The following is a 13,200-nucleotide window of genomic DNA, read 5'->3' on the forward strand; positions in this document are numbered from 1 at the left end:
AGTATTTTATTGCATGTTGGCCAATTATAGACTCTGTGCTTCTTATCAAGTAAAGAAAATTATGTATGTTAATATAGTTTCCAATGACAGCTACAGAAATCAAGCTAGAAAAGAGTCTTGACCAGAAAGTATATTGATTACAGAACATGCTGCAAAAAAACTGTGTGAAGACAGGAAAAAGCTTGGGAGTAGGGGCTGGGGTACTGGTGTCTGTTACAGATTTTCAGTATTTTTTTTACAATAGAATGGAATATGGTCTTGACTTTAGCCTATAATAAGAGATGCTGTGTAGATTTCACATTATTATTTTGCAATGACTGTCAGGACATAGAGATTGGAAGGCAGTCTGAAGAGAGAAACTACAGGGGAAAGTACATAATTTATCAGCTCAATAAACTGTTATGACACAGAGATGCACATGGGACATTCCCAGGGACTCTAAAGTATTCCAGAAGTCTTTGCCTTGTTTTTGGTATTACCTTTGAAGCAATAGACATGTCCACAGGCTCTCATATACTGGAATAACATTGATGGGAATAAAATAATTAGGAAAGCTTGCAAGTCTGCTGCAGAAATTATGTGTATCTTTCGAGCATTTTTGTTTGTTTCTGTACAACCAACCAAGATGTAAATAGTCTGTATAACCAGCAATAGTAAGTGGAGTTACTCCGGGTTTGTATTTCCTTATAGCTGACTGAGTCTAGCACGATGCCACAAGGGTAACTTCATGCAGTTCAAATTAAACACTCTTCCCTGTGCAACAGTAATTACGAGTGTGGTGAGTAGGGCGCTGCTAAAATGAATGATGATGACAGGTGTCCAAAGTGGAACAGGCTGCAGGGGTCTATGGTTACACATATGTGTAGAGAAAGGAGTGGTGTTAAATTGAAGAGAGTAGAACAAATTCAGAGCTGCAGGCAGACAGAGGCGGTGAGAACTTGCAGGGACAGAGGATCTTGTCTAAGGAGCATTCTGTAATGAGTCATTGTAAGGCTTTTTTTTTTTTATTCCCACTGGGGTGGGGGAAGAAGGGAGTAAATGCATATATTAATCTAATGAAATGTTTTTCCTAATTATTTTTTGCTTGACTTAATGTGTTGTCTTTTGTTGTTTACTATGGGTGTTCTGATTCATTTAATGCCTATGAAAGGGTGATACTGAGTAGAGCCTAAATGCAAAGGCCTTATAGTTTGATTTGTGATAACTTTTAGAGTAGATTAATGAGTGAGGAATTATGTTAAAACTGTATCTATACCACTAATGTAGACTTTTTGAAGGCACTTCTGTATTAATTTGACCTGTGTTAAAAGGTTTAAAAGATTTAAACGGTCAAGTGCAATTTTCAATCAAGTGACTTAAGCATGTAGGAGTCTGCAAGATCTACTGACTGCAGATGAGACTTTCTTTTAATGCTTAGGATGCTTCTGAAAATAGGACTGGGATATCTAACTTACCTAGACCTTGCAAGATGAGCAAATAATTCCTTAAAGATCTGTCACAGCTTCATGACTTAGTGTATAATAAGCTACTCTGCTTGACTGAAATTCTGACCACTGTCAGACATGTCCAGGATTGATTCAAGCTTACAGGCTTTTTGCCACAGTTGTTCCACTATTAACCTTCCAAAACGTTAGACAGTGCCTCAAGTATTTGTCAGGACTTTTTTTATATGTAGCAAAGAATTGGGAGTTCTGACTGTGATGTATCAAACATGACCTCTTAATACTATCCGGATTTCAACTCGAAGGATATTTATGCCAGCTAATGTATATAGTACCCATTAACTCCACCTGCGTGTTGGCATCCATTCAATTAAATGCTCCTTTTAAAAAGTATAAACTTCTGAAACATTAAGAATCATGTAAAAGGAAAAAAAAATACCACAGCCATTTTTTAAAAATGAACCAAATCCTTTTGTTCTTGCTTTATGTGCATGTTTCACTATAGTTCAAAATCATTAAATTAAATTGTTTCTTTCAAAGCCTTTAATTAAATTTTTCATCATAATTTTTACTTCTCTCTATAGTATAATGAAGAACTTCACTACGTAGAGCCGTGTCTGAATGGAACATTAGTTCAAGCAGACAGAGCCAACAAAGAGGTAAGGAATGAAAGGAACAAAACAGCAGAGATAGGATGCAGTGCCTAACAATGTGCTATAATGATCTTTTCCTTGTACAATGCCTTCCATTATTAAAATTTATTAATTATTCTCTTATTCTATTTCAAAGGAGCCTTATGTGACTCAGTAGGAAGAAAAAGAAATAACCTCCTAGTCAGTTTCATTGAATAAACTTAATGGAAAAACACAGCAATCACTGACAATATACTGTTAATAAAGTTTAGTAATACTTCAGCTGCTTTAAATTGAACTATCATTCTGTTACCAATAACTACTGAGGAAGAGATTGCATTCTTTACTCAAAGTAACACTAAAGTTGAAGCAAAATCTCAAAGCAAATGAAAACAAATATAATGCGATGAGAATAAAAAAAAATAGCATTTCAAACAGATGTGTCAAAATAATAATGCATTTATTCAAGAAAGTTCTGTGAAAGTGTTCAAATTAATTGCATCCTGCTGGCATTTTTCAGAAAAAAATTACAAAAAAATACAGTGATTTCCGTGAAAATTTTGTTTGAAGGGAGATTGAATCTGCAGCTTGGAATTTAGTTTATTGCCTGTCATGTAAATGCAGTTGCTCTGTGGAAGCATTACTGCATCACACTTATTAGAAGGGTAAGGTAAGATTGTTTATACCATGTAAAATTATGAAATAAGATAGGTGAAAAGTCCTGTGTTTCTTGTAGAGAGAAAGGCCTGTTAAAATTAGCCACTTGTGTTACTGTAGAACGTCCTCCCTGCCAAAGCCTGCCCTCTTCCTGAAGTGACTTGTCTGTCTATACCAAGCCTTGCTTGTGGCTGGAGAAGGCAACGGTCTTGCATCTTTCTTTAGATACTTCTCTCTTTTTACTGAAGGCACATCAGAAGAGTTTCAGCTGAGCACTGAATTGTGCGTAATGTTCAGTGTGGTGGTTCGTTTTTCCTCAAGAAGTTAATGAGATGTTACAGGGAGTAGAAAACATAGCTCTGAAGCTTCTAAGTGTCTTAGGTCTTTTTAGTGTACCAAGACAAAATGAATTTGGTCTCGTTTATGCTGAACTTTACTCCATTGTATTGTTGGAGTTCTTTGCATTTTGCCTACATGTACACCTACGTTCTATAGGAATTATTCTTTGTGGGTCGCTTCCTTAATATACTTGATGTTCCTCTCTGTTAATTTTTAGATTATCTAAATATCATTTGGTTTTTATGTGAAATGACATGAATTGTTTCTAATCGTTTAGTGCTGAAGACCCTTATTTGTGAACTGTGATGCAGTTTTCTAAATGAGTGCTTTGTTGTGGATGCATCTAATTAACCATATGAAAGCTGTGCAAGTTCTAGACTTAGAACTAAAGATTCAAATATATTGCCCAGCTGTACTGTCTGGAATTAATCCTCCTGTTAACCTTTCCATCACTCTACAACTGATCAAAATGCAGATTACCATACACCCATATGCTACTTAATGTCAGATTTGTTTTAATTTAATTAATCAAAAAGTTTTTATGCCACCCAGATGATGCTCAGATTTTATTAACAGTGCTCAATTATTCAAAATAGCTAAGTACAATTTCATATTTTGTTCTTCAGAGTAAGCTTCGATAAGTAAGTAACCAGCTTCGATAACCAGTAAGCTCTGGTTAGCTAAATTTTTGTTATTTTTTAAATTCTGGAATCACTTTATGCTTTATTTTGCTACAAATTGAATAACACATTCAAGGTTTCGAAGAATAACTAAATATGACCTTTTTTCCAGTTATTCATATTAGCAAACTAGTTATTTTTTCCTTGAAAGGACAAAACTAGAGAATAAACTTGAGAGAGGTAGCATGTAATAGTTCCATGTATTTTTATGTACTATGGCTTTGTCAATCTTAATTTTTTGTCTTTATTTCTGTGCATTTATATGTTCTTATTATTTTTCTAGTTTGTGTTAACGACTTTTTTGCCTAAATACTGGGAGGGCACAAAAGTGTCATTGTCATGAGTAGACCGCAGGGTATAAAATAAAGATTGTCAAGCACATGGACGACCACTTAATCCTAATTGAGTAATTTGGTTATCACGCTCCTGATTCATAGTTACAAACAGTTTTCTGAGTTGTCTGATGTTATTGTAAGACTTGAAACTGTGTGATTTGAATATACCAACACGGCAAAATTACCTGGGGGGCCTCACGAAAAACTTACTGAATTGTCTGGAACAGTTTCTCTTGAATTCAGGGTCCTTTGGTCAGGTCCGTAGAAAAATGTTATTACTATGCACTTTCAAACTGGTCAAGATCTAGCAGAGTATCTAGCTGTATTTTGGAACTCATAGCAAGAATTCAATCATTTGGGCTGTTACTTTCATTTCTGTGAGCCTGACAGATATATCAGGCTTCTCTTGTATTTTTTTTTTCTGTGTGATTGCCAAGTGTCCATTGTAATATCAGACGAAAGTAGATGAAATTACACTTTCTCAACCAGTCTTATAAGGTAAATACTCTCTTGTGGTTCACTGGTAATAATAGCTCTTTCTTTTGTTTATTAAATTATAAAACAGAAACAAGGAAAATATCATGACAAACACTGTAATATGTATTTTTTCCAACAGCCATTATCAACATAACATCATAAGTTTCTGTATTGGTAGAGCAGGTGATTGACAGGCAATGTTTTAAAACACATAGTATTGTTTCAGTTTATATGTTTATATATGTGCCTGATTTTTGGAAGTCCAACATAGGTCTGAAGATGTAACTGTATATTCCTTCTAGAATTTTCTGTTCTTTATCTTTTAATGTCAAATATTCTCCTCAATTGAATGGGAACAAGGATGACGACATCTGTTACTACTAGTATAAGCTCTATTAGCAGCAAAATAAATACAAGCATTTTAAAGCACGTTAGAATGTTTTTTTCTTTAAGTAGCAAATATCTATTCCCATATGCTAACTTTAAACAGAAACAATTAGAAATTGCCCTAATGGTATTTCATGTTGCTATATTTTTCCCTTATGTGAAAGGGAGATGTATGTTGCTGATGATTGGAAGGACTGAATTTTTAACCGTTCACTCTACCGCTCTTTTACATTGCTGTATGTACACCTGACCTTTCTAAGGACAGGTATTTCTTAATGCAGCACTTGTTGCTGGAAGCATGCCTAAAACCAGTTTTACCAAGCCATTAATTTATGCTGAATAAACTTTAATTTCTACCATTTTGGCAGTATATTTATTTTATTTTTTTTAAACCCTTAATACATAAGTGCCAGTATCAAAAATTCCCATTAAATGACCCTTAAAAAATATACTTAGTACTTAGAAGCAGAGATAAGAAATTACTTTGAGATGTTTGACTGGAGCTTTTTATCTCATGAAAGCAGCTGTTTGAATAACTCCAAATAAAAATTGCTTTCACAGGATCAGCACCCCAGCCTACATTTGTCTTGAAAGTATTTACTGAAGAACTACTTTGCTGTCTTTATATAAGGCTTGGATTTTTTCAAATGGAATCTTTCTGCTCTGAGTATGTTGCTTAAACATGCTGAATGTCTTTCTTTAAATCAGGTTTTCTTTCATCTCTAAACTTGAACAAAACAAATAGAAAAAGAAAATCTAGAAGATTAGACTGTCCTTGTCACTTGCACTTCATTTGTAGTGAGCTAAAGGGCAAACCAGCTCCTCAGCAGAAGAGTTAAATAGAGTTAAATTATACTAAAGTTGGGCAGATGGGCCAGGGCTGGACTTGGGGAGAGATCGGGTCCTCCTCCTTCCCTCGTCCTTGCGGAGAGCTGAGTGTGGGAGGGTCACCTTCTGCCAGCCCAGACACTGCCTGGGTCATCCTGACCTCTTGCACTGCTGCGGTAGCCGCCAGCCTGGCTTTTGAAGATGTAGGCATAAGTAAAATAGTTTGGTTTGCCACCCACAGCAGTCTGCTGCCGCACGCAGTTAGGCTACAGCCAGAGCCTATTCTGTTCTCATGCACAGCCTGCACAGGTAAGAAGAAACCTGGAGCATCTTCAGGGAATGGAGCATAAGGAATTTTTTTTGGTAGGCTACAGGAAACTGCTTCAGCTTTAAGGCTCTAGCAGCTTGGGAAGTGAGTGCTTCTTAATGGCGTTGGTGCTGAATCATAGAAGAATGGTTTGGGTTGGAAAGGAACTTAAAGATCACCTAGTTCCAACCCCCCCTTCCAAGGGCAGGGCCACCTCCCACTAGACCAGGCTGCTCAAAGCCCTATTAAACCTGGCCTTGAACACCTCTAGGGATGGGGCAGCCACAATTTATCTGGGCAACATCTTCCAGTGTCTCACCACCCTCACAGTAACAAATTTCTTCCTAATAGCTAATCTAAATCTCCCCTCTCTCAGTTTAAAGCCATTACCCCTCATCCTATCACTATACTCCCTGATCAAGAGTCCCTGCCCGGCTTTCCTGTAGCCCCCTGTCGGTATTGGAAGGGGCTATAAGGTCTCTTTGGAGCCTTCTCTTCTCCTGTCTGGTTTACACGCTCAGTGAAACAGTGTGACTCTTGCCTTTTTTTTTTTTTTTTTTTTTTTTTTTTTTTTTTTTTTTTACCTCCACAGCATCTCTTCTTTTTTCGGGGGGGAAACAGCATTGAAAACACAGTGTAGTTTCACACATTGGCTCTAGACCGCTTACTGTTATTTTCTGGACCACAGTGTGGGAACTACTTACCTAGAAGAATCCACTCTTGTTAAAGTATGAACAAGTGTTTTAAACATTGTAACCCTCTTATATGCACTTTGTGGTGACGCTCTCCCTTGAGTAATGTGGCTCAGTTTTCTGTTCCAAGCGTCTGGAAAGATAAAGCCCGCATTTCCCTACACCCCCCCCCCCCCCCCCCCCCATATTGATCTCTTTGTCTTTCAGGTAGGAACACGGGCCTGACGCTGGCGTAAATCTGTACAAAGTGCCTCCAAAGCAAGGAAGTTGCATTTCTCTTGAATGACAACCGAGCTTTATTGATGAAGCTGCATTTGTTTCCTCTATAATGTGCAATCAGTATTCTGGTTGCATCTTTACTTAAATTACTACTTCCCTATCCCTGTAGTTAATATTGTAGGTCTGTCTTCTCACAGCTGTTTTAGAAGGGGTAACAAGTTAGATTTACTTGTTAATTTATACGGTACAGAGGCCCACATTAGCCAAAGATCCCACGTTGTTCTGTTAAGCAGTGAGAGCAGTTAGAAAACACAGCATGAGTACTTTAACCTTTGTAACTTTCAACTTAGCTGAATGTATGTTTTGAAGATTGGTACAGATTTCATAGTGATTGGCGGAGTGACGGCAGGAATATTTTTTTTTTTTTTTCTTTTTTTTGAACAAGCCTCATCGTACCTGTAGGGGTTACTTAATCAAGATCACTCCTTGATTAAAGCACTAGTAAGTGTCTGTCTGGTGCATTAGAGCAGATTTTTAAAGGACATGAAATAAGTTTAATATAATTAAGCATTTAAACATTTAACATATTCATGCATTTTTTGTTGTGGGAAGGGAATGACGGTTGGGGTAAACAAGTTTTCAGCCCTGAATGTCTAACGTGTTGATCAAGTAACGTGCTTTTCTTTAAGAAAGAGTGAGGATACATTGAAATAAGTGATGATTCCTAAGCATCTAAAGCTGTTCCCTACCACCTTCAAAAACAGCAAAGCAATGCAGTCTTGAGTGTAAATCTTCATTTAACTTTATTTTTTTACTGCTAGCGACAACCTACAAGGGAGAGATGCTAGTATGATATGTTTAGAAATTTCCATAGGTTTTGATCAAGTTTGGTTGGTTTTGGTTTTTTTCTGCAGAACTGTTGATTCTGTAAAAGCCTATGTTATGTGTAGCTTTCAGAGCAGTGAGGATCGAACTGCACCTTGAAGTTCTGTCAGATGCAACTTCAGAAAGCATACTGCTTTTGACAGACCTTATCGAATCAAGTCTGTTTACGTATTTATAAAAGACAAACTTACAACTTAAAACATGACAGTGTGATGTGAGTGGTGTTAATATATGTGCCAGCAGTTTTACTAAGATAAAAAGTAGGCATCCCAGTACTAATTTCTTCCAACATACAGTGTTTCTGCTTTCATTTTTACAGTAGGAGAATATATTAATTTGTTTTAAGAATAGTTGTAATTTCAGGTGATATGGTAGGCATCAAGTTGCATCCACTAATTTCTAAAATTCTTCATACCCTAGCATTTGTCATTGAAGTTTGATGTTGGCACATACCTGCATTGAAGGTTCGATTTAGGTATGGGGAGACATATTCTCAGAACGCTCTAAGCTATCTCTAATTTTCAAAATTTGCTTCAGGTTTCGTTTATCACAAAGATTAAATCTGTAATTATATTGAGTAGCATAAATGAGGTTGAAATTAATCTGTGATCCTAAATGTGGTTTAGTAATATAAAATATGTAACATATATTTGAATTTTACCAGACTAATTTATAATTTGGCATTAGCATTAAACAGCTGCTACCTTGAAGTGTATCAATTTGCTATACACAAATTTAAAAAAGAGTGGGAAATAGTTCAGACACTATTCTGTCACCGTCTGCACTTTCTCCACAAATTACAAACATGTGGAACTGCCTATTTTAATACTAGTTTTCTTGGGCCAAGAGGTTTTCGTCTTTGAGAAACTCCATGTTACAATTTACCTACCCCAAAGGAATCGGATGACAATCTGATTTAATGTAACTCCAGATTTAAAGTAACAATATTACAATATACATTCCTTTTTTATATGTTGTTTTAATGTACTATATATGGGTTGAGGACATTTCTCTGTAAATGTTTCCAGATGAAATATATCATCTTCTAGATGCACAGATAGGCACAGTAACTCCAAACTAAATCAAGAACTTACCCCTGCGTGAATTAGAATGGCAAAAATAGACAGATGTAGTGTATAACTTCCAATGAGCTTCTATTTTGGTATGCAATTACCAGAAATTAAATAACCAGAAGACTGATTCAGCAATGAAGCTGAATGATGTTGCCAATAAGAGGTTGGTAAATACAAATTTTTCATATTGAATTTTATTTAAGCAAATTACTTAGGTGTATATTTATCTGTCCATCTCTGTTAGATCTCCAAAAAAGATTGTTGACTGCATTGCTTAGCTGTTAAAAAAAAACCCCAAAATGGAAAGTCTCACTGAAATCATACTTTTTTAAAAACTGGCTAGCCATTATAGACCCCCAAAACTTTTAGCTAGCACCAGACCGCTGAAATTTGGTCTGAAGTTTTCTATTGCAGCCCCAAGGCAACTAATTTACTTAACAAGAATTTGTTTTTAATCTGAGTATATTGAATCTTGAGGTCTTTGTTCAGCATTGATTTCAGGACTGTTTTCCTGAAAAAAATCCAGTCTGCCAACACAACATGCTAGGGAGCACAAGTGGCTGGATAATCATCACCAGCAAGCTAACCTGGGACTGCCCTGGCAACGGATTTTAAATGGGATGATGCCTAAATGCATTTTACGGATATGAATTTATCCGCATTTATCAACTGTTAGTACGTGGGCGTAAACTTCCCTGTGACACATCAGTAAACATCACTCTCCCACCTCACACATATGCCTCCTGATTGTTTTGGGGTTTTTTACTGGTTTATATGCTGATGTAGTTCATCTTCTCAAATCTGATAAATCTTTGCCAAGTATGTCTCGGGAACATTTACAGTTACAGCATGTATGGATGAGTATGGGAACTAATACTAGAAGCAGCAAAAACTTGCGCTAAAACAGAAGTCTGGAGGAATGTCGAACCCATTAACAATGCTTTTTCTGTAGGAAGCTCACCCTCGTCAGACAATTAATAGCAAATATCATAGTTTTCCAGTGTAACTGTATAAACTCTGCTGCATATATCTGTTGTGGACTGTTGCTTCCCTCTTTGGAATCAGTGGAAAATGCTTTATTCATGTATACTTAGACTTGAATGCATGGTCCTGTAACCCCATCTAATTTGGGTATTCCTACTCATCATAAACGGTACCTTATTCTTGGAAATCACAAGTAAGCTGTAATAAAACGTATCTGTACAGGGTACTGGGACTACTGTCTCGCATATTGCCATAACAAGAAGGAAACGGAAAGTTTCTTGGTTGTCCTAAAAATGCTGAAAACTGTATGAAGTTTGAAGGGGAGTTTGGCATAACTCAATTAACTAATTCAGAAGCTGTAAAATAGGAAACAAAACCCAAACCAAACAACCAAAAGAGGCTGGTTTAGCTAGGTAAGTTGAAAGATAAGAAATAGGGGCTTGATTAAGTCAGAAGTTTACAACAGTAAACTCACTACCAGTGTACTTCCATATTGTCAGTGGTAGAGAAATATGATATAAAGGCAAACAGGTTTTCAGGTCTTCCAGAAAAAGCATCTGCTATAAGCCATAGCGAGCTGAACTTACTGGGTGATGTATCTCTATTTGTGAGGCTTTAGGTGGCGTCCTCATGTTAAGATGCATTAAAACAGCCTGTGGAGTCTTGCAGACTGCCAAGTAAAACTGGAGTCGAGCACGCCACTATTGGGACTAGCTTTGTCATGATGCCAAGAAAAAATCCACCAGTGAAATTCTGCAAACGTTTGCTACAAGTGGAAAAAAAAGGCTATAGCAAAACACGAATGCTGCTACAGTGAAAAAAAAAAAAAGGCTATACCAAAACACGAATGCCAGACCTTAGGGATCACATTAGCTGACTTGTCTTCTCTTTTTTGTATACATCTGAGATGGCATGGTTGCTACCGCACTTACCTGGCATTTGAGAGTTGGAACTCGGTTCTTTCTTTAATGTAGAATTCCTTCCTTTCAGATGTGTTTCTTTCCTCAGATGTCAAATGAAGATGGCCGTACTTTTTTCTTCTCCTTTCATTTTCTTGTTTAAAAAGGGTAAAACCTTGAAGGTTATGGAGTATCCTCATGTTATCATAATGGGGGCCAAAAAATTTCCCTGTTGCGCAGACATGGGATTCTTTCTCACTTGTTAGGAGCGTGACCGGGTTCTGTTCGCTTCCAGAATGTAAAAAATTGTTGTCTTGTGACTATAGATACCTGTCAGCTTTTATAATCTCGGAGAGTAAACCTTGTGAAGCCTTTAGAACAGCCTGTAAGAGAAGAGAGCAATAAAAGGAGATGCCTCAGAATTTCTTCAGAATTGCCTCCAAATCAGAAAATTATTCTGCAGCTTTACTGTGGGCTAGATAAACCAGTCTGTCATTTTGGCTACAAAGTTGTGAGCTTCTGCCATGAAGGAAAAATTCAGTTTTTACAGTTTTCTGGCCTTCATCTCAGAAGAGTTTTTAATTTGCCTGCAGTGACCTGAAATTAAGAAAGGAACATCAGATTCTCACCTTATTTGTGTAGCTCCCTCTACCTCCTTAAATTCTTCTGTGTTCCAAATCATGAAGAAGTGCCCTGAATCTTTGCAAAATCATACATATCATCTACCAAGCTCAGATTTGTTCAAATAAATTACTTAACTTGAATTATTTAAATTTATTCACTATTAAACCCTAATAAATCCGAAGTAGGCAATTGAAAAATGAAGTAACAGAAATTTGACTTGCTATCGTATTTTGCTAGACAATTTTACCCTAATCCCTGAAGTCTGACAATTTAATGTAATCACCTGAGTATGGTCCAAAATCCATACAATTGTTGATTAAGCTGTGAGGCTAGAAAGGGTGAATACCCAGGGGTGTACCAAAAAACGCTTTCAATAATCTCATTATAAGAGAAAGTCCAAGTTCAGCCATGATAAATGGTTATAAATTTATCCTCTTGTTCAGTTATGCCAAAGCCATATGCAACAGTGTTGTGATTTTAATATTCTGTATAACTGTCCTATGAAGCATACAATAGGAAGACCATTAAAAATCTTTCAATGTTCCTCCTCACTTAAGTTCTGAAATAGTCCAAGTCAAGTTAGGCCACTGGATTTTTAAGAAGAAATAGGTGTGCGAATATTATTCTTCATCTTTGGAAAACCAGTGTCAGTGTACGCCTTTCAGTGTACCCTGTTGTTCTTCAGATAGGCATATTTATAACTGTACCTAGGACAAGAACTCATTTGCTGAGTCTAGGCCCGTCAAATGTATTTTTTTTTTCCTGACTTAGAGGGTCCTAACACCCTTTACACAGCTTAAAAAGAAAAGGAGGGAACCTTTTTGATTTGTATACATGGATTATTCTCAGGCGTTAAGGTCACCGGCACCTTCTGGGTTTGGCAGTGGATAGTGTTTATAACCAGACAAAATCAGCAGCATGCAAGGGTACAAGACCCAGGGTATGCGTCGCCGATAGACAATAGATACCTAATATGCCAAAGACCTTGTCCGGGCTGACATGCCAAGTGGATTTGTATCCTCACTCTCTTCAGCTCATGGTTTTCAGCCCCTTCTGAGTGGATCATAGATACCTCCACAGCTGAACACATCTATACTTCCTCACTGTAATGAGACATAACTTCTCCTGTTGAGCTCTGGCCCTATAATTTTGTAATCAGACATCAGAGTCTGATTGTCATAATTGTGTGCCTAATTTGCATTCAGAATTGCCAAGATTATGCATGTCAATTAGGTATTCGAGTCCACAATTAGCTATTGCACATTTTGGTAATTGCACATGGAAATCAGGCATACAGTTGCGTGCGGATGTTTGTGCGCACAGTTAGACAGATACCCAGTTCAAACTCTAGGAAATTCAGATATTACTCTACAAGGGCTCCAGTAGGAGAGTAAAGAGAAGCTGTGATAAAGCAATATTATTTCTTGTACAATTTATTACTAAAAAGAGTTATTTAGGATGTAGAGATTAAAAGACTCTTTTTGACTCATTATGAGCAGGAGGCTCCTGCTTTATGGAATCTGTTTGATTTCTGAAAGTTATTGAAAGAGAGGAATTGGGGTGTTTGTTACCTCATTCCAAAATCACTTATTCTTTTTCTTTAAATTGATGTTTCAGCGGTTAATGTCCTGCCCTGATGTTTTTTCATTACTAGTATGGTTGAAATATTCTTTTTTTTTTTTGCAGTGCTTTTGTAAGGGATGAAATTATTGAGTGGCAGTTGGAGACGCATGTGGGCAA

General features: G+C 36.8%; 1 protein-coding gene across 1 annotated transcript in view; it reads left to right on the plus strand.

The window, feature by feature from the left end:
• CACNA2D3 (calcium voltage-gated channel auxiliary subunit alpha2delta 3) overlaps positions 1-13,200 on the plus strand; it is a 457,404-nt gene that overhangs the window by 204,578 nt on the left and 239,626 nt on the right. Inside the window, exon 9 of the mRNA XM_054215897.1 lies at positions 2,027-2,101. Within this exon, the coding sequence (XP_054071872.1) occupies positions 2,027-2,101 (75 nt within the window). The remainder of the gene's footprint in view (positions 1-2,026; positions 2,102-13,200) is intronic.

This window comes from Rissa tridactyla, chromosome 10 (genome assembly GCF_028500815.1).
Source record: "Rissa tridactyla isolate bRisTri1 chromosome 10, bRisTri1.patW.cur.20221130, whole genome shotgun sequence".
Taxonomy (NCBI): Eukaryota; Metazoa; Chordata; class Aves; order Charadriiformes; family Laridae; genus Rissa; species Rissa tridactyla.